Source organism: Porites lutea, chromosome 3 (genome assembly GCF_958299795.1).
Source record: "Porites lutea chromosome 3, jaPorLute2.1, whole genome shotgun sequence".
Classification (NCBI taxonomy): Eukaryota; Metazoa; Cnidaria; class Anthozoa; order Scleractinia; family Poritidae; genus Porites; species Porites lutea.
Genome location: NC_133203.1, coordinates 30,627,569 through 30,647,568, shown reverse-complemented (window position 1 = coordinate 30,647,568; position 20,000 = coordinate 30,627,569). Strand labels below are relative to the sequence as shown.

Sequence of the window (20,000 nt, the reverse complement as noted above, 5' to 3'; positions counted from 1 at the left end):
CTTACCTGGCTACGTGTTAGAGGCATTTAACGCCTGCAATAAACCAGTCATCAAAGAGATTACTCCCATGTTGGTGAGACAAATCCTCAAGGAAAGTCCTTCAAGCTACAGGAACCTTGGGCGTATGGAAAAGTTGAACCTTCTAGCGTTCATCCTAAACTGTACAGACGAGAACTTCGCAGACCTAATTGGACTGGAGCTGCTGCCCGTATCCAGTGGTGCCTTTAAATGCTTTGCATCCTTCTCAAACTGTGACGACGCAGTTTACGTCTGCTCACCCGATCATCCAAGGAAACTGTTTCCTTGTCTAGAGCATCAGTTTCTGGATCAAGACCTGGACCAAACTCTTTTCGAAATTATGGGGAAAGTTGCAAAGAAAGGTATGAACGGTTCGGCAATGTTTTGGAATTATAAAAAGCTATTTTGTCTATTTTAGCCAAGATCATGTAGAAGTTATTCCACTATTTGGCGACTTAAAATTATCTTTCGCTCTGAACTTCTCAGGGCTTTGAGTCGAGTTTTTACAATGTTTCGTTGCAAATAACCGATAGCTTTGTTTTGAATATACTCAGCAATTACTTATTCCTTTTTTGTATTGAAGTATTCTTATTTTTGAATCAAATCAAGGGAATAGAAAGAAAAACTTTAACAGCCGGCAGCGTGTGGCAGTGTTGACCTCAGGCTAGGATCTTTATTGCTTTATCGTGGTTACCAAATTCAAATAAACATTCTTTTTTGTACTTTCACGAATTCTACGCGAGAAGTGATTGGTCATTGCCTATGATCTACCAGAGTAAACATCCAAAACTGACGTAACAGAAAAATTGGCGCACAGTTTTGAAAACGTTAGTAGCCTTGTTAATCTATGTTCGTACCATAATTGGACATCATTTGTGACTTATAGGGGTGCAGCACCGTAAGGTGGTATCTATTTGTTAAGCATAGTCTTCTTTGATGATAGAAGTACCTAACATATTATAGCGCTAAGAGCGCTGTAACGAACAGTTTTCGGGGGTGACTTTACTATGCGATTACTATTTTAGCTGATATATTTGCTATTTAATGGAAAGTAGTTTTTTTCAGCAACGTCTTTAACAATAAACTTACGCTCATTGCTTGTAAATAAATATGTTGGAGAAAAACTTGCCGTGCAATCAATCGCGCGATAAAGGCGCCCGTGTATCTTATACAGCATTTTAGATATGCACTGTACTGTTCAAACCCTTCAACTGCGACGTGAATTTTAAGTGCAAGCTAAATTTAGAAGACATATTATTTCCTTTACTTTTGAAATAGGAAAAACCCAGTTAAAGCTTCTCAGTGAAGACGACGTGGCTTCCCTACTCTCAAAATCGTTGCCACCAGAGTGGTCACAAGACGAAACAGTTTTCTGGTATCATGGATCGGATTCCCACAACCATCCAGGATTCGACTGGCTTGAGCTCGTGTGGAATTACTTAAGGACGAACTTTGCTACGAACGATGGCCTCCGCATGTTCACAGGTCTCCCCTTGATTCCACATGACATGTCACAAGTACCAATCAGCCTTGCTAGACTTCAACATCCTTCTAAGATAGTTGTGAAAAGTCTCTATGATGAATTTCTCGTTGAAACGCTGATTCAGTCCTTGAAGGACCTTGGTCTGGTTATCATTCAACAGTGTCCATCGTACCTAACCCTTCATCCCGCTGTAATCAATGCATTCATTTACCCGCCATCACCACATGGTGTCTTAAAGGCGCTGTCGGCTTGTTCATCGGTTGTAGAATCTAACAAGCATTCACTAACAGACAAAGGCAAACGCTCCTTAAGGAAGTTCTTTTCTAAGGAATCGTCGCTAGAACCCCAAGCAAAGCAGCTTCTTGTTACCCTTCCTTTGTTTGAGACGCTAAACAAATCTTTTGTTTCTGGGGAGGAGGATCTTTGTGCAGCACCACCAGAACGTTCTTATCCCGTACATCCTCGCAGGGATCTCATTGACGTCACAAATGATGACTTCATGAGGTTGGCGCATCTGCTAGACATCAGATGCTTATCACCGATAGACTTTCTTCTTGAAGTTCTATTTCCAGATGTCAAAGGAGGACATTACTCTAACGAAGAGATGGACATTCTTATGCGATTCGTGATAGAGCGGTTTCAAGTTTACGCCCGCGTCAATCCACGATTTGAAGAGGCCATGAAATTTTTGCCATTTGTGCCAAGCAAAAATAGAAGGGTCAGGGCTATGGACCTCTTCGATCCTAGGAATGAGTTGTTGAAACAAATGCTGGCCGAAGAAGATGTTTTTCCAGTTGGTGAACAGTATAGGAACCCCACAGCCCTGGTTGTTCTAAAGAAACTTGGTATGAAGAGTGAAAAGGAGATTAGCGGAAAAGATCTGTACCGCAGTGCCAGAAAGATCTCTCAAATGTCAAATTTGGAGGAAGCGAAGCGAAAATCGAAAACCATAATGTCATATTTAGACAGTAATCCATCGAAGCTTCAACAAATTGTTTCTGGGGTAACGTTGACAAACATTTTGCAAGACGTTCCATGGGTATCAGAAGTGAAAGAAAGGCCCTCCGGTGTTCCTGCTAGCTTTAACTCAACTGAAGAAACTCGCAAAGCCCACTTTTACAAACCTGAGGAAGTTACAAGTGAAGATAAAGTTAATCTCATTGGAACAGTGAAGCCTATTGTAAGAGTAGATTCATCAAGTCAATTAGCAAAATGTTTCGGCTGGGATAAGATGCCAGAGGCATTGGACGTGGTGCAACATCTGAAAAACATGGTCACTCACTATACCCAGGATAAAAAGCCATATTACATTCCAGTTGTCAAGGACATCTACTCATACCTTAATCAGGTCGCAGATCCCGCAGTCGTCAAGGAAACCTTAAAGCGTACTGAAAACTCGAGATGGGTTTGGAATGGAGATGGTTTTTCGTCTGTTGATGTTGTTCTTGCCCGAAGGCCTCCAATTGATCTTACTCCGTACGTTTGTTCTCTTCCCTCAGAGGTGATCCAGTTTTCACACTTTTTTTCGAAGTTCGGAATGAGAGAGCAATGCGATGCTCTGTTTTTCGTACAAGTTGTTAACCTGATCAAACAGAAGTATGAATCTGGACACGAGTATCCAAACACGGACGTGAAAAGAGATCTCCAGTTATCTGCAGACATTTTGAATGAGATCAAGCCAAACGTTGGAGAACAACTACCTTCAGAGATTCAAGAGAAAGTCCTCATCCCAACACACGTAGAAGGAGATTCCTACGTGAGGCTTGTACCAGTTAAAGATTGCATGTACTGTGACCATGAGTGGCTAGAAGATGTCACGCCTGCCGAAGAAGAAAATGATTGCTTTTTCGTGCATCCAAACATCTCAAATAGTACTGCAGAACTGTTACAGGTTCGTACTCTAAGAAATCAATTATTGGAAGCTGATGAGATAGGAGATGAATTTGGTCAGGAAGAAAAACTTACTCGCAGATTAAACAGACTTCTTGAGGATTACACAGATGGTTTCTCAGTACCTAAGGAATTAATCCAGAACGCAGATGATGCCGGTGCCACAGAGGTCAGATTTCTTTACGATGAAAGAACCAACGAAGATGCTATGACATGTCTGATTGACGAAGGAATGAGAGAATGTCAGGGTCCTGCTTTGTGGGTTTACAACGACGCGGAGTTTAAGGATGAGGATTTTGAGAACATTACTAAACTCAACGGTGGCACAAAAGAACAAGAAACCGAAAAAATTGGGAAGTTTGGGCTCGGCTTTAACACGGTCTACAATCTGACGGACATTCCTATGTTCCTTAGCAGAAACTATTTTGTGATTTTTGACCCCAACACCTTTTATCTTGGAAAAGCGATCAGAAACAAGAGGAAACCTGGAATAAAAATCGACGTCAATAACAAGCCAGAGAAAAAGCGAAAGTTTAGGAACCAATTTAAACCTTTCAATGGCATCTTTGGTTGTGATCTTCATCTGAACAAAGCTGACAACTCATTCCCAGGAACCCTTTTTCGATTCCCTTTGAGAACCAGGGATCAATCCGTGAGAAGTGAAATTAAAGGAGTTCATTACGACAACAACCAAATGAGAGACCTGCTAGAAATTTTCGTCCGTGGGGCAAAAACGTTGCTCTTATTTACACAAAATGTATTTCGAGTCAGCATATTACATCTGCCTAGAGAGTCAACGGAAAACATACAACCTAAACTAATGTTTCAGGTTACCAAGTCACTATCAAAAGCAGGAATCATTAGAGAGTTGTCTTTCCCAATCGCTCTCCAATCCCACCGTAGAAATGATAGCCCGGACGACGTGAACCTCTTAAAACAGTGTAACTTCCTGAGAGCCTCATCACAAGTTGCTAAGCATGCTGGGGATCCAAAGGGAACCAATGGGAATTTACTGAGATCATCGATTACAATGGACATAACCAGCAACGTTACTGAATGTGGGCGCTCTTTCTTTGGAGACAAAGTTAACCTACAAGATGAGTTCGAGGTTTGGCTTGTTGCCTCGTCGATGGGCAAAGGACAAGCGATGCAATATTCAGTAAATGACAGAAGCCTGCTTCCAGCAGCTGCAGTAGCAGTCAAGTTGATACTTCAGGAAAGTGAGAAGTTTGCACCAAAACCTGTTGTCAGTCATACCATTGGAGGCAAATTGCATCATAACGGGACCGTGTTTTGCTACCTCCCCCTTCCAATACACAGTGGTCTCCCGGTGCATATAAATGGTGCATTTGCGGTAGCTTCTAGCAGACGCCACTTAAAGCAGAAAACAGAGGACGACAAAGCCTTTGCCGCAGTAGAGTGGAACAACGTTTTATTAAACGATTCAGTGTGTGCAGCCTACCTAGACCTCCTGGAAGACATGAAACAAGTTGCTGGCATGTACCTCTTCCACACACTGTGGTCTCGGGCATGCTACATTGAGCCGTGCTTTGAGCCCCTTGCCCGCTCATTTTACCAGCAAGTCGCCAGTGGGTGTCATTCTCTTTTTACGGACGGTAAAAGATGGACGGATATCAATCACGTGGTCTTTCTGGATCCGTACTTCCGTCATGATCAACGGGTTGGAGACATATCATTCGCAGCATTGCAGATGTTGGCCAAGGAGAATGAGGTTGTTGTTGATCTCCCAGTGGATGTTTTCCAATCATTCTTTACCTACAGTCTTGAGAAAAAGATCCAGTTGAAAAATTACGACAGGGAAAGGTTTTTCAGTGAGCTGCTGTTCCCAAACATCGCCTCTTTATCACCAGGTATTCGCGACAAACTGGTCTTGTACGCTTTAGATGATGCAAAGGGGACATTTGATAAATTGCTACAAGCCCATGCCTGTATTCCAGCTTCACCTGATGGTAAAGCCCTTAAAAACCCTGGGGAACTTGTTAATCTAAACAAGGCAATGGCTAAGGTTTTTAACAGTGAAGATCAAAGGTTTCCTTTTGGCACTACAGATGATTTTTTAGATACCGTAAGACTTGCCAAGCTTGAACAACTTGGAATGATGGCAGATGATGCACCTTGGGATGTATTCGAAGAAAGGGCAAATAGTATCAGCATTTTAAATGAAGATAACAGCAAAGCAGCTTTAGAACGTGCAAAAGCATTAATAGATCTTCTTGAAAGAAAGCTTTGCACTAGGGTTAGAAGCGGAGCCCCCGAGATTGTTTGGAAAAACATTTCGCAAGTAAAATTTCTCCCAGTTGCCACAAAACCGGAAAATTTTCCTCTCTTCTGGAGGGGAGGCAATCAACGCCCTGAGAGAAGAGCAACACTGGTATCACCCGAAGAGGCCTTCCAGCGAAACCAGAAGTACCTAGTTTGCTGCTCTGAATTTCTAGTAGATCTTAATATTCCTTTTTCTGTTACAACGTTCTTACAGTTGAACAAAAAGAAGCCCACAATTCAGCACATTGTTACCCAACTTGATGCAGCGTCGACCACAAACGAGAATCTTAATCTAACGCAATTCGAAGAAGTGAGGAAAACCACTTCAGAAGCCTACAAATATCTTAATACAGCCTTGTTAGAGGGACAAATTGACGGCAACCAGGTGCGAAACCTTTTTCAGGGAAACAGATATATTCTTGTAGGAAAAGAGTTTGTTGATACAAAGCGCGTTGCCTTTTATATGCCTGTTGACTGTTCTCCCTATCTTCAGAAGCTTCCGGACGAACTCGCGAGGCGATTTGAAAGTTTGATGAAGAGCTCTGGTGTAAAAAACGCTTTTGATGGCGTCGATTTCATCACTTCTTTAAAAGAGATGAAAACTGAATTTCAGGAGAAAGTGCTTGACAAGGAGAATCTACAAAAAGCTGTTAATCTGGCTCGTCAACTTGGGGATTATCTAAAAGACTGTGATGAATATGATGAGAAGCAACAATCAATTTATCTTCCTGATTGTCAAGGAATAATGCGACCAGCTTGTGAACTTTGCGTCGACGACTGCGAGTGGATTGCTGACGAAACTGATATTTACTTTGCAAATAATATGATTCCTCATCCAACGTGCATCCTGCTGGGTGTTAAAACACGCCGAGCAGAGGCAATAAACCGATTCGGTGTTGGAATTCCCTTTGGACAAAAGGAGAAGCTAACAAATCGCATTCAACGCTTGCTGACAAGATATCCATGCAAAAAAGATATCTTGAAAGAAATTGTCCAGAATGCTGATGACGCAGAAGCAACAGAGCTTTGCTTTATTAAGGACCCAAGGAACCATCGTGATGAACGCGTTTTTGAAGATTCTTGGAAGCCACTTCAAGGTCCTGCATTTTGTGTTTACAACAACAAACCGTTTCGAGAAGCTGACATCAAAGGAATACAGACCCTTGGAGAAGGCAGCAAAGGAGATGACCCTAACAAGACTGGCCAGTATGGCGTAGGCTTCAATGCTGTCTACCATTTGACCGACGTGCCGTCATTTACCTCTAGTGGCAAGGAGATTGGAGATGTATTATGTGTGTTTGATCCACATTGTAAGTATATTCCAGGGGCAACCCCACAGGAGCCAGGAATGATGTTCAGAAAAACAGCAAAGTTGAGAAGAATGTTCCCAGATGTATTCGCCTGCTATTTAGAAGAACAATTTCCTATAGAAAATTCCACAATGTTCAGATTTCCACTTAGAACGCGAGATATGGCAGAAAACTCTGCTATATCTTCTTCTCCAGTAACACTAGAGGACATGGAAAGTATGATGGAAGCTCTCAAATTAGAACTTTTCGAAGTTCTCCTTTTTGTAAACAATTTAAGGAAGATTACGCTGAGTCACATTGACGAAAGTGGAAACGTTGCTTCCTGTTACTTTGTTGAAGCAAAAGTTTCAGCCAATGATGCATTCAAGAGACAGCAGTTCGCCAATTTTGTCAAACAAACTGGAAAGTTACAAAGGGAAAATGCTGAGTTCCGGGCAAGTGACGCGCAGTTAAGGAAATGTTCCTATGTCTTGAATTTAAAAGACAACTTTGGCAAGGTGGAAAATTGGCTAATTGTCCAGCAGATTGGTTTTGATAACAAAGTGGGGACAAAGATTGCCGACGGTAACGTAAATGGCTCTCTGAGGTTGCTTCCTCGTGGTGGTGTTGCTTGCCTCTTGCAAGACGTCTCAACGGAGAGTGAGCCATTGGAAAGAGAACACAAGGCCTACTGTTTTCTCCCGCTTCCGGTAGAAACTGGCCTTCCCGTACACATTAATGGTAATTTTGCATTAGACCACGAAACCAGACGAAATTTATGGACAGACAAGAAAGATCACTCTAGAATTGACTGGAACAAAGGCTTGGTAAAACATGTTATAGCATCATGTTATCTTACCCTTTTGGACGAAGTAAGAAGTTTTCTTGGGCTTCCTCTTATGAAAAGCTCTGATATCGTCACCCTCGATTGCAGAAAAGACGATTTGGTTGAAAACATACGCTACTATGAGAGGCTCTTCCCACTTGCAGATTTGAACAGTCCATATTGGATGGATTTGGTTGCGTCTGTGTACCAGGGCATGAACTACAACAGAATGCGGTTTTTGCCAGTGGTGAGCGATTGTACATCGGGCAAATCTATTCCCAAAGTTCAGCCAAAATGGCTTCCTCCAACGGGTAGTGGGGCAGAGAAAGCATTCTTTAACACTCTTGGGGAGGACGATTGTTTCGGCACCAAACAACAACGAGAGCTTGATGCTAAAGAAGAGAAAAAGCGGGACGACATGAAAAAGTCTTTTGAGCAAATCCTGCTTCAGACAGGCTTCAATCTTGTGGCTTTAAAGTTGTCAGTTTTCTTGGCAATGAAGCACTTTAAAGTTAATTGTTGCTCTACATCTCCTTCTGCTGTGATAGAGTTCTACAAATCTTTCAGTTGCGGAGGTTCTGTTTGCAAGGTTGGACCATTACCGATTGATGTAAGAGAAAGCCCATTCAAGAGTGTTGAAGGTGTTGTCCTCGTACTTAAGTACTGCAAGGATAGCGAACAGTTTTTAGCAAACCTGTCAGGTCTTCCATTGCTTGTAACACAAGACAACCGTTTGCAAGCATTTAGTGCATCCGAACCAAAGTTTCTCTCTCGCCATCACAGCATTTTACAAAATTGTAGAGAATTGTTTGTCCATAGCCATGTCATGTGCCAAATCTTCGATAGTGGGAAGAGTCTTGAAGCATCCGTGTTTAAGCATTTCGGTGTTGAGAGTTTTGCACTTAACTTACATCAAACACTTCGTCGCGATTCTTTCAATGTTGAACGTTACGTTCAATGGAAACCCGGACAAGAAACAGAACCAAATCGAGACTGGATACCAAGAACGTGGGGATTCTTACACGAAGAAGTGAATAATGCCCTAAAAGAAGCTAGAATCAGTAAAGGAGAGAAGATCAAAAACACTCGAGTAACAGAGGGAAGTGATGAGACAAATACCAGAAGCTTCAAAGCGAGTGGTAAGATGAACACCAGAGGTTTTCAAGTAAATGTCGAGATTAATGCCGAAAGCAATCTAACGACACAATTAACTAAGGACGAAAAAGGTGACATCATTCAAAACGTACTTGAACCTCTCAAAAACTGGGCTATTCTCCGGTGCACAAAAGCTCCCCTTGATGAGAAGCCTTACAGCGGGCAAGTGGAACATTTCCTTGTACCTCTAGCGCTGGCAGAATCTGTCCTTGATTTAAAGAATCACGATTCCGCTAGTAACACACTTGTTGACACGTTAAGAAAGCTACGTTTAGCCGAACTGAACTATTCAGTCTTACCCGCGGAGTCCCCCGGTCTTGCACCTCAGTTGGTTGCATCGCTTAGGTCCTCAACGTCACTTCTGAGAGCGTTCCGTTATATGCTGACAATAAACTCCAGCACACTTGATGAAAAATTGAATAGCTCTGAATGCGTTGGAGTTTTGATGTATTTCAACGAAAGCGTAAATCATTTGCAAGAGGAGGACAGAACTACATTAAGAAAACTTCCGTTTTATGAAGCAACGCATGGTGGATTAGTGAGTCTGCAAGGCAAAAGAGTCTACGTTGTTCCCTCGGAGATCCCAGGTAAAGAAATGAAAGTCTTGGAACTTCAATGCCAAGTCGTTTTTCTGTCATCACGGAAACGTTTAAATTCATTATTCGAATTCCTTGCCCTTGAGTTGATATCACCAATTTGCCTCTACTGTAATTTCATTTTGAAACACTTCGGTCTCTTTTCCACTGTTGAAAGGCTAAATCACCTAAGGTACATTCGTGATAAGATTTTGGACACCGAATCTGAACCAGCTGAGAAGAAGCTTTTGCCTTGTTTGAAAGACACAGGAATAGTCCCCTCTAAAGATGGCACCCTGAAGAAAGCATCCTGCTATTATGATCACACAAATGAAGTTTTCAGCACAATTCTTACAGAGGAAATGTTTCCACCCGAACCTTTAAATGAGGAAAAATGGATGTCGTTTTTGAAAATGGTGGGACTAATCCATGAGGTTTCCAGTGGTCTTTTCAAAAAGTTTGCTACTGAGGTTTCACGTGAAGGCGCCACACAACCTACTGAGAGCACTGACAAAAAGTCTCATGTCCTCGTTGATCACCTGTTTAGTCGAGGCAATGTTTTGGAGGAAGGACTTCTTGGAGATGTTCCAGAAATCAGGTTCGTGGTTTCATATTCTGTAGGTCAAGATCTGAGAGCAATACATCGACAGTTCGGTCGAGATGATAGTCAGACTCCATACATTGCATTTCAAGGTTCTGTTTTGCAGAAAGACGCTGAAATAGCCTGGACTACTGCACCAATTCTTCCGCAGTGGGCAGTTCCAAGTGACTATGACTCTTTCTTTCATGAGCTTAATGTTCTCACCAAGCCAACACTAGAACTGGTAACTTCTCACCTGGAGAATATCGCTTGTGAAATGGTACCAAAAGATGAAAGTGAGATAAGCCAGGGACATTTTCTTACCAGAAAGTCGGTCATGGCCAAAATCTATCGCTTCTTGCAGGAAGAAGCCATGTCTAGTACCTTTGTGAAGAATCGACTGAAGGGTACACCTTGTATTTTGGTTGAGCAAGGTTCAAGATTAGTTAATGCTGAGAAAGTAGTAATTGAGTTGTACGAGGATCTTGAGATCAGGCCATACCTTTACAAGATGCCTGCAGAACATGGAGAGTTCAAAGAATTATTTGAGTACCTGGGCTCTTCGCCATCTGTACAACTTTCGCACTACACACGGATCCTAGATCTGCTGCATGAAAAATGCGTGGAAAGGAGTCTAGATGTGAATGAGGTGGATATTTCGTTGAAAGCTGTGAAGGGTATTTTTGAAATTTTACAAGGCAGTCCAGATGGGAACCATTCTATTTCCTCATTGTATCTACCAGCCATGTGTCTCTTTGGAAGCGACGAAGATGAAACTGCAAGACCAATAGTCTTGAGAAAAGCGACCGAGCTTCTTTACGACGATGCTCCCTATTACCATGATCGTATTCGAAACTTCCAGCATCTATTTGTGGTGGATCTTAAAAAGAGTAATGTCTGTCGCAGCTCTTCTACAAATTACAGGGAACTAGTCCTGCTTTTGCCTGCAGCTTTGCAGCCCAAGATGTTGTCCACTGCGTTGGAGGAAAAGTTTGCCGAGTCAAGGGACAATAGGTCGTTTTTGGAAGCTGGTATTACTTGCTCACTAAAGAGGATGCTTCACTCAGAGGAATTTTACCGAGGTACTGTAAGGCTTATTCGCCACTCAAGTCATAAAAATCAGCAGAAAGTCGACGAACAATTTGTAATTTCCTTGAAAACCACATTGAAAAGCATTGAACTCCGCGGTATGAGAAGAATTGTGACTCATCTCCTTTACAATGGTAGGGTGATTCCAGGAAGCGAAAAAGAAGTTCCCTATTTTTTGGAGAAGATTAAACAACGTGGCAAGGAGATTTGGAATGTATACATCAGTGCAGTAGAAGACGAGGCGGAAAACGTGTCTGCAATAGATTTGACACTATCGCAAGTGATTAATGGCGAATGTATCGGACTGCTGCAAGACACAGTTGTATGCATTCCTTTAATGTTGCACAGCCAACCTGGCAAGATCAGCTCCTTACTTGATAGGATGAAGATTCGGCAAGATGATACCCTTGATTCAGAAGGGGCAAGCCTTTTCCCAGAGCCAGGCAGTTTTATACCAATCGCAGATCACCATCTTCTTAGTCCAGCCTTTAAGCCGTTCTTTCCAGGTGAGTACGTTGGATATGAGGCGGAAGATCCGAGTCTACAACTCGAAGAAGGAGATGCCACGTACATCTACGCTGTAATAATTGACGAAGTTGCAACTAATGAAGTCAATTTGTTTTCAAAGTCATACAAGATTGACATTGGTCATGAAAAGGTTGCACCGGCAACTGACTTGTATAAGTTTTGCCTGTTTCAAGAGATATTATCAACAACAGGGGAACACCTAGATTTCCAAAGCGCAAGTGGAAAACAAGCGATACTAGACGATGTTTCAAGAGCAATTAGAGAAGCTTACAGGCTACCAGAAGACAAAAGACGAAAAGTAGTTAAACGTCTCTTCCTACAGTGGAACCCGGGCAGAAATCGTGGAAATGAGATGTTCTATTCGCAGGTTTTGCAACATATTCGTAGTAAAATTAGGGAGATGGAAAGAAAAGACGCTCCCTATGACGCCTTTTTTGACTGCTGGGGAGAACGTGCAAGGCAGTACACTTCGCGGCGCCAAGAGTACCGGGAAGCATACTCTCGACACTATGACTATGGAGAACAGACGTGGGAGTTTCCACCCAGCTTCTGCAAAACGAATCCTCAACCTGGAGAGGCAAAACGCTGGTTCCGACAGGCTGAAGACGACCTGGTAGCTTCTCGTAACGACATTGAAACCCACTCTCCATCTTACGTTTGGGCCTGCTTCAAATGCCATCAGGTAAGAATCAAAAGTACTCGTACCCTTGGTATCTAGACATTTTCGGTATTTGAATTATGTGGATAACAGCAGTTTGTAAAGCAAAGCTCCTTCTGGAATTATTACTTTATAGGCGGCAGAGAAAGCGCTAAAGGCCGCACAGTATGCAGAAGATGCTTTTAAGACTAATATACACGACCTCGAAGGAAACGCCCTAAGGCTAAACGACCATCAGCTGATTACCCTGTCGAGGAAACTCGAGGGACTCCTAGGAAGTTCTACTAGAATGCGCTACCCTGATCAGTTGAGCTTTCCAAAGATTCCAAAGGACGTATACTCAAAACAAGATGCCCTTCAGGCAACTGAGCTTGCAAGGGAGATTGTAGAACAAGTTGGAAGAAAAATTTTGTAAGGTGAGTCATGCTAAAAAGTTAAACAATTTAAATGTTCTTTCCTTTCTATAAGAAAATACACCTGCATTATGAACGAGTGGTATGAAGAGTAAACATGGTGTGCGTTTACTGAGGTCCCATTCATAAATTCATCGACTAACAATGTAAAATATTCCTTTTTAGAAAGACGTAATTACAAGAAACACACGAGCTTAAAAACTCTTGCATGGATATTGCGTGTAGCAATTTTATTTTGCGTATCTTTGTAATCCGTCCGTTCAGTTTAAGTCAGAAATTCGGCTATTTCGTCTTCGGATAGCTGTGAACGCCATTTTTCTTTTAATAGTTCACTCAGGCATAAAGAGCTAGGCTCTCGCGCTTTAAATCTCTGCACCACTGAAGCGATTATTACCTGGAAATGAGGTTGCAAGCAATATACCATGGAATCTATGCCTTATTACTTACGTCTTCCTAATATGGTAAACGCCGGCTGCTTATGAAAAATAGGCCGGGGGTTTCGAGCCAATCAGAAACGGCGAAATATTTGAACGAGAACGATGTTAGTTTCAGCATTTCGATCTTCATTTACGTTTTATGTGACTGGAGGACTTTGGTCCTTACTGTTTAGACTGAAACAGGTTCTCTTGATGGCTCGTGAGGTAGTTTTAGCAGTTGTAACATGCAGACTTTTTTTGGAGAAGTGCTAATAGATGCTAAATCTAGTTTACAAAGCACTCCTTTCAAATAGTCACAAGAAAAAATTGTCTGATTAAAAGTCCCGATTGATCGGAAGCAAATCAATTGGCTATTTTACAAACATGGTGGAAGGGTTATTCAGCACTTCCCATTCCCCTCCCTTATAACTCCAACCTCTCAAATATGTTTGCATGTGAACAGGCTCTCTTTTTTGGGAAAGGGTGAAAAAATCGCTGGGAGAGGGAAAGGGGGATCGCCTGTAAACAAACATTCGATGCCACTATTCCGCCCTCTTGGTGTAACTGTCGATCGATCATCTTTCAGCAAGATCATTATCTGTCACTTGAATGTATTGGAATGTAACCAATTTCGCTTGTAAAACGGGGGTCGGCAGGCAACACAGGACCTACCTCGTGCCAAAATGCTGCTCTTTACAATGAGTTTTTCCTCTGGCGGGTAGATTATGCTCTGGAGGGTTACGGTTTGACTGAGCAAATGTGATTTTTGCTTCTTATTTCATGCTGAGAAATCGTGACATGCATATTCAATTATCTGCGGTCATTGTTTCTGGTCGGCGTGATTTGCCCTCTGATGCAGTAACATTTTATTTGAGGTCTTTTGAAACGCAAAGCTCTTCATTGCGACAAAAGAAGCTCATTCGTCAAGCGCCAAAAGACGCCATGTTAAAGACCAGAAGACCTGTTTACAAGCTTTTATTCAAACCGCGTGCTACGTGCCGACCTTAAAGGCGATGTTAATCAAACCTGTCAACAGTCAGTGTTCTCGCCAATAGGAGCTTGCATCAGAAGCTGATAAAGGGTTGTCTACAGGCTCCCCTCCTCCCTCTCCTCACGATTTTTTCACCCTTTCCCCAAACAGAGAGCCCGATTACAGGCTAAAATATATCTGTATACCTTGTTTATGCCAGTCTTAAAATACTCAGATCATCGTCCGCGCAATTCAACTGACAGTTACTTTGTTCCCTCTTCTATTTCAGCAGTTACCAGGTACTTGTAACGACGGGTCATAATGGGCAATCACAGACGTCTTTTGACCGTTGTTGTTAACGGCAGTAGTTTTCCAGTAAACGTTGATGAAGATAGCTTTATTTCACATTGGTTACAAGAGTTTGATCTATTAGTAATTAATAGTAACATACCCAAGGTTATGTTATAATCTACGTTATATTTAAATAATCGTTCCGATAGATATATAGCAAAAAACTAAAGAGACTTTCGTAAAGTATTTTTTTACTATTAGGTACTTAAAATGATGTTACCTAGTGAGTAATTACGTGAATAAGGATTTTTTGTTTTTTGCTGGGTCTTGAGCCCGCAAAAGTGATCAGATTTTGCCCCATTAAAGACTTGCTTAATTTGTGCGAAATATTTTAACTATTTTCAAAATGTCTCCTGTTGCTCATTTTGCTGTACTTGCTACGGTCTATTTAGTCTCTCCTGGAGAGAAGCGTTGCGTGACGTCACTAAAAACGGCTGCGAGGCAGAGTGAGGTTTATTCATCAACTAATGAAAGATCAAACCGTTGTTATTCTCATTTTTTATTTCATTTAATTTTTTTTTGTTACCAGTTTGCAATCAGTAAATTTAATAAGGGAAAAAATAACCACATAGAATTAACACTGATGTGCCAGTTGATGCGAACCTATGAGGAAATTAACATTTATCTATCTTTATCAAGTTTGCTTAAGTTCCATATACCGAAAATAAGCGCAGTATCATATTCTGCGACCAATCAATTTTGAGGCGAGTTAAACAACTGAGATAATTTTCCTTGTTCTAATTTTTATCATGATCAAACCGAAGGATGTGTTATGCAACAAAGGGACAGACGTAGGTAGTAACTGTGTCAATTTTTAAGCTAAGAGCTAATAAATATTTTACACTTACTGTTGCGCATTTCATGTGTCAATCCCTGAGAAGGGGAGGGGGGAACGGTTCTCCATGTAATTAGAGGAAAGCGAATGCTGGTCGGAAAATTAGAATCAAACCGCCTCTGGATATCAATCTGGGCGTGGTTCAGCTAGCAACTTTCATGTACTCTTGGATGGTTTTTTAACCGACCAGTTTATTATTTTAAAACGGGAAACAAACACGTCGTGCAACTTGCCTGCTAGCCCCCTCCCACGCAGGCGTTTTTAGAGGAGCTCGTATTTCGTCCCTTCCCACAAACGCCTGCACAACCGAAAACCACATTCCTTTCCCATTGTTTTATTCGCGTGGTAAGTGATCAACAACAGTGAAATAAAGTGTTGGCAGGCTAAACACGACTCAGAACCTCGTGGTAGTCTAAAAACGTGACCCCAGAGTTACCTCTTTTCTTCCTTTCTTTCCTTCGATAAGTTTATACAGTGCACGGAGTATTCTAAAGTCTGACTAAATCTTACTTAAAATTTATTAGAGATTATAAAGCTTTCCCAGAGTTTCATGTAGATCGAGTAATTATCGGGTTACCCTGCGGTCAAGGTCAACTTTCCAGAATTTGGAAAATACAATGTGATTGGCTAAGCTTGGGAAATGGATGTTGAGCAGGCGTTTGTGGAGAGGGACGAAATACGAGCTCCCCTAAAAACGCCTCCGTAGGAGGCTACTTGTTTCCAAGATTGCTGCGAAACGAGTTGAATAGGTATGTTGCGCATTTTACCACCCACTAAAAGTCAAACCTGTCTTGCAACAAATCAGGTTGTTGCAGGTTGCGAAAATTTGTTGCAGGAAGTAGAGAGTGATTCGAAATAAAATCTGTAGATATTCCCCGTTTTACGGGCCCAAGGCAAACTTGCTTTGGGGCTAGTGATGTAACTCCTGTGTATGTGACTCCCGCGTAATTTTATCCAATCAGAAGTTCACGCAACTTACAACGAAATGATTTGTTTCAATACAGGCTTGATTCGCGGGTTGTAAAACGCGCAAAATCGCAGCAATGCTGCAAAACAAGTTGCACGTTTTTGTCGGTCGTTCTACCGTAGCTTAAACCTACAAACCTGAAAACAGTGTTTGACCTTTTAATGGTGTGGAATTGTCCTTTTTGATATCTTATACATGGAGTGCGCTCACAGACAGAACAGAGCCTCCATTTTCGCAGGAAAAAGTGGTATGAAAGGCATCTAAATAGAAGCGAGTCCGTAAAAATGCTATGACGTAGGTACGGCTGTCACTTAGATTTCAAGTTGTTGGGTAAATACAACAAGTAGGTGGGGAATGAAAAAGCTAAGGACAGCCTTAAGCGTCACCTGTGTGGGTGAAAATATTGCATGCCTCTCCATCCTGAACAACGTGAGTGGGACTAACAAAATCTGCATTTTACGCCCCTAAGAGAGACCACGAGAATCGCGGCCCCTTTCATATAAGAATCTCCACCCCTGCAGTATTATTTTGAATTTGATTTTTCTTCAAATTAGTCCTCTCATAAAAGTCCTCTGTAAAAAAAGGGCTATAAAAACGGCCTCTCTAAATCGTGAAATGTAAACTTCTCCGCATACAATCTAAGAATTTTGAAACCATAAAATCTGCGTTTTCAAATGAAATGAAATGGTATTATTCTTTAAAAAATAAAGACTTTGCAATCCGGACTGATAAAACGCCATAAAAAGATAAGTTTTCTTGCAGACGAAAAGTCATCCGCATCCTTGTAGAAACAAAGTTCAATTCCATAACATGCGACCGCTATTTACGTATGGCAGATTAAAGGCGAGCTAGCTACACCATTTTAACATATAATGGTGGTCGCGCATAACGTCTCGAGAAAGACCCAAGACTACCATTTCGCAGATGAATAAAATGTACCTTGAATACATTTGTGATGGTGACATAAAGCACAAAAACTGACCCAAAGGAACACGGATCCAAGTTGCAAGACTGATTTTTTTCACGGATGCACGACCCGAGCCGCTCTATATACACGCTCACTTTATAGGAAAAAGTCACGTTTCTTCACGTTACGTTCCTGGATTCGCTCCTGATGTTAGACGTTTTGGTATGGATGGGGACCGAGCAAATGACTGAAACAACATAACAAAACGGTCATAACATATCCTAACAGGCAGAAAGAAGATAATATGAAAAAAAAAAAAAACAACACGAGACATACGATATAATCCAGTTTACAAAAGTTGACCATGAAGGAAGTTTAATTGAAAAATAAGGGGTTCGGCTTTACATAGTACAGTCATGCCTCTATTAACAGAATTTGACAGTCAAAAGTTCTGTGTTCATAATGAGATAAGGCTGATGATTCAGTGTTGATTTTAGTAAGACCCTTTCTCGAGGGCAGAGACATTCTTACTGTCAGAACAACAAATGAAGTACTTTTTCTTTATGCTGATCAAGCAACATGTTACAAGTAAATAGGTTCTTCCCTCTTTTCTTTTGGTTGTTCTTTTTATTTCTTTTGATCATTTACCTGCTAACTAGAACCTAAATTATCCAGGGAGCTAACAAGAAAACTAACTGGTTCATTTAGCTTCCTAGCTAGCACATTATTCTCATTAAATTTATGATTTTTTTCCAGTGTATTCCTCTACAAGATTGTGAAATCAACCATTAACATCGATAAATGCATAAGAAAGAATATTCTATTCTATTCTATTCTATTCTATTCTATTCTATTCTATGCTATGCTATGCTATGCTACGCTAGGTTATGCTAATGTATGCTATGCTATGCTATGATATTCTATGCTCCTTTATTCTATTATATTATATATAATCTAATTTAGTATATACTAAAACAGTGGATAGTGTTTTTCGCGCGCTCTGATTGGCTACTCAATCAGTGAATATCCTGCACTATTCACTGATTCACCTCCAGTTCGTCCGAGCGAGCGACACTAAACTCAGTAAGTTTCGAGCAATTTTTGCTGCCCTAACAATCAAAGAAATTTCACAACTAATTAAGCAAGCTGTTCCTGAAATACACGAAGAAGGTGACGAAGTTCGGGGTGAAACTTTTAACAGGTAAAGCTTTGTCTTTTTTACTTGATGTTCGTTTGGTCACTGCGCGCCAAAATTGTACTCGCTGCAGGCAACAGTAAATAAGTTAAAAATCATCATTTCTGTGCTCAATTATCTCACTGTTTTAGTATATACTAAAACAATTATTCACCTCAGTGTCGGTGGCTAGTGGCTAACGCGGCGTCGGTAAATAAAACCACCGCTAGCCACCTCCACTTCGGTGAATAATTGTTATCTAATCTAATCTATTCTTATGTCTCATACTATGGGACAGGGTCTTATTAGTAACATTAATTGCTGTTTTCACCATTATTGTCCGGGTTCTCTCACTTTAGTAAATGCCCCAATATGCACGCCGATCCGCAGTCGACTGAGCCCGGGAACTAAAGCTTCCCTTTTTTACACCACCATATAGTCTTGCGGTGGCACTTTGGATCCGAGAGGCAGCCTTTTGTGTCATGGGATTCTTAACCCCTCCTAGCAACCCGTGATATTCACCTGTAAGAAAACATATAACTGGTTTTCTTAAGATGTTTTTACTTAAATTCACTTTAAGCATGAGTATCAGCAAATTTACTACTTTCAACTCCCTTTTAGGGCCTTTTATTCTGAATTGTGACATCCTTTTTACGTACTAGGGTACTTAGTAATATTGTTAAAATCCAAATATTGGTTGAGCTACTAATAGGCTATATGTTATAGCCCACTGGTAGCGAAAAGCGCCGGCTTTGAAAACCAAAACAATGGCGGTTGAATCGCGTTTTTCTAGCTAAAGTTGTTTTGTCTCGATATTTTTGACCAACTAGTTGGATTTTACTAAAACAATTATAATTCCTCACGCCCTCACGGGCTCTGAGTCAATAGCCCATTCGGGTTCCAGGAATAATTTTTAAATATTCACACTGTACCGCATAGCTTTTGCGCCGCCACGAAAATCATACCGTATAGGGCTTCTGTTCACACACAGGAACACTTGTGGTTGCGCAATTTCTGTGACATAGCGAAGCTGCGCCGAGCCGATCTCTAAAGTAAAGTGTCACATATCGGATAGGTTTTTTTCCATACTTTGGTGTAGTGTGAACACCTATTCGGCCCGTCGCGGAAGTAAATAAGTAGGAGTGAAGACTGAAACCATCTGAGAGGGAAGTAAATATTCTGGAGTGAAGACTGGAATTTAGTGCCCCAAACCCTATCAACCAACCTTGCCAGCACGATGTTCGAAGTGTGTGAACGACTTTTGTTGCCCCGGGCCTTTGCTGTTCATACTAACCGATATAGTGTGAAGAACAGAGACAAATAACAACGGCTTGAACCTTGGAGGGCATGCATTAAATAAGTATACCAACATAGTGCCGTCGATCAGGACTTTGGCTGTAAAAGACTTTTCTGGTGAATACAGTCCTTTGCTAATAAGACTTTTGAATTGCGTGGTCCAGCGAGTAGCGCTTAAACAACCTCTACGAAAGTCACCACAAGAATCCAACAACAACCGCAATTTATGCACTCCAGGTATTTTTCACTTATATGCATGGTATTAACTAATCTGTAGTTAGAAAATAACATAAAACT

The 20,000-nt window shown here is 41.3% G+C and overlaps 2 protein-coding genes across 2 annotated transcripts in view; one reads left to right on the top strand and one right to left on the bottom strand.

The window, feature by feature from the left end:
• The window catches only part of LOC140930910 (sacsin-like), a 40,814-nt gene extending 25,465 nt beyond the window's left edge, over nt 1-15,349 (top strand). The window contains exons 7-10 of the mRNA XM_073380630.1: nt 1-380; nt 1,297-12,398; nt 12,511-12,790; nt 14,463-15,349. The exon at nt 1-380 is cut by the window's left edge and continues 213 nt beyond it. Coding sequence (XP_073236731.1) covers nt 1-380; nt 1,297-12,398; nt 12,511-12,789 — 11,761 coding nt within the window. The 3' untranslated portion in view covers nt 12,790; nt 14,463-15,349. The remainder of the gene's footprint in view (nt 381-1,296; nt 12,399-12,510; nt 12,791-14,462) is intronic.
• A 2,260-nt stretch (nt 15,350-17,609) lies between these two features.
• The window catches only part of LOC140930908 (uncharacterized), an 8,460-nt gene continuing 6,069 nt past the window's right edge, over nt 17,610-20,000 (bottom strand). The window contains exon 5 of the mRNA XM_073380628.1: nt 17,610-18,929. Coding sequence (XP_073236729.1) covers nt 18,763-18,929 — 167 coding nt within the window. The 3' untranslated portion in view covers nt 17,610-18,762. The remainder of the gene's footprint in view (nt 18,930-20,000) is intronic.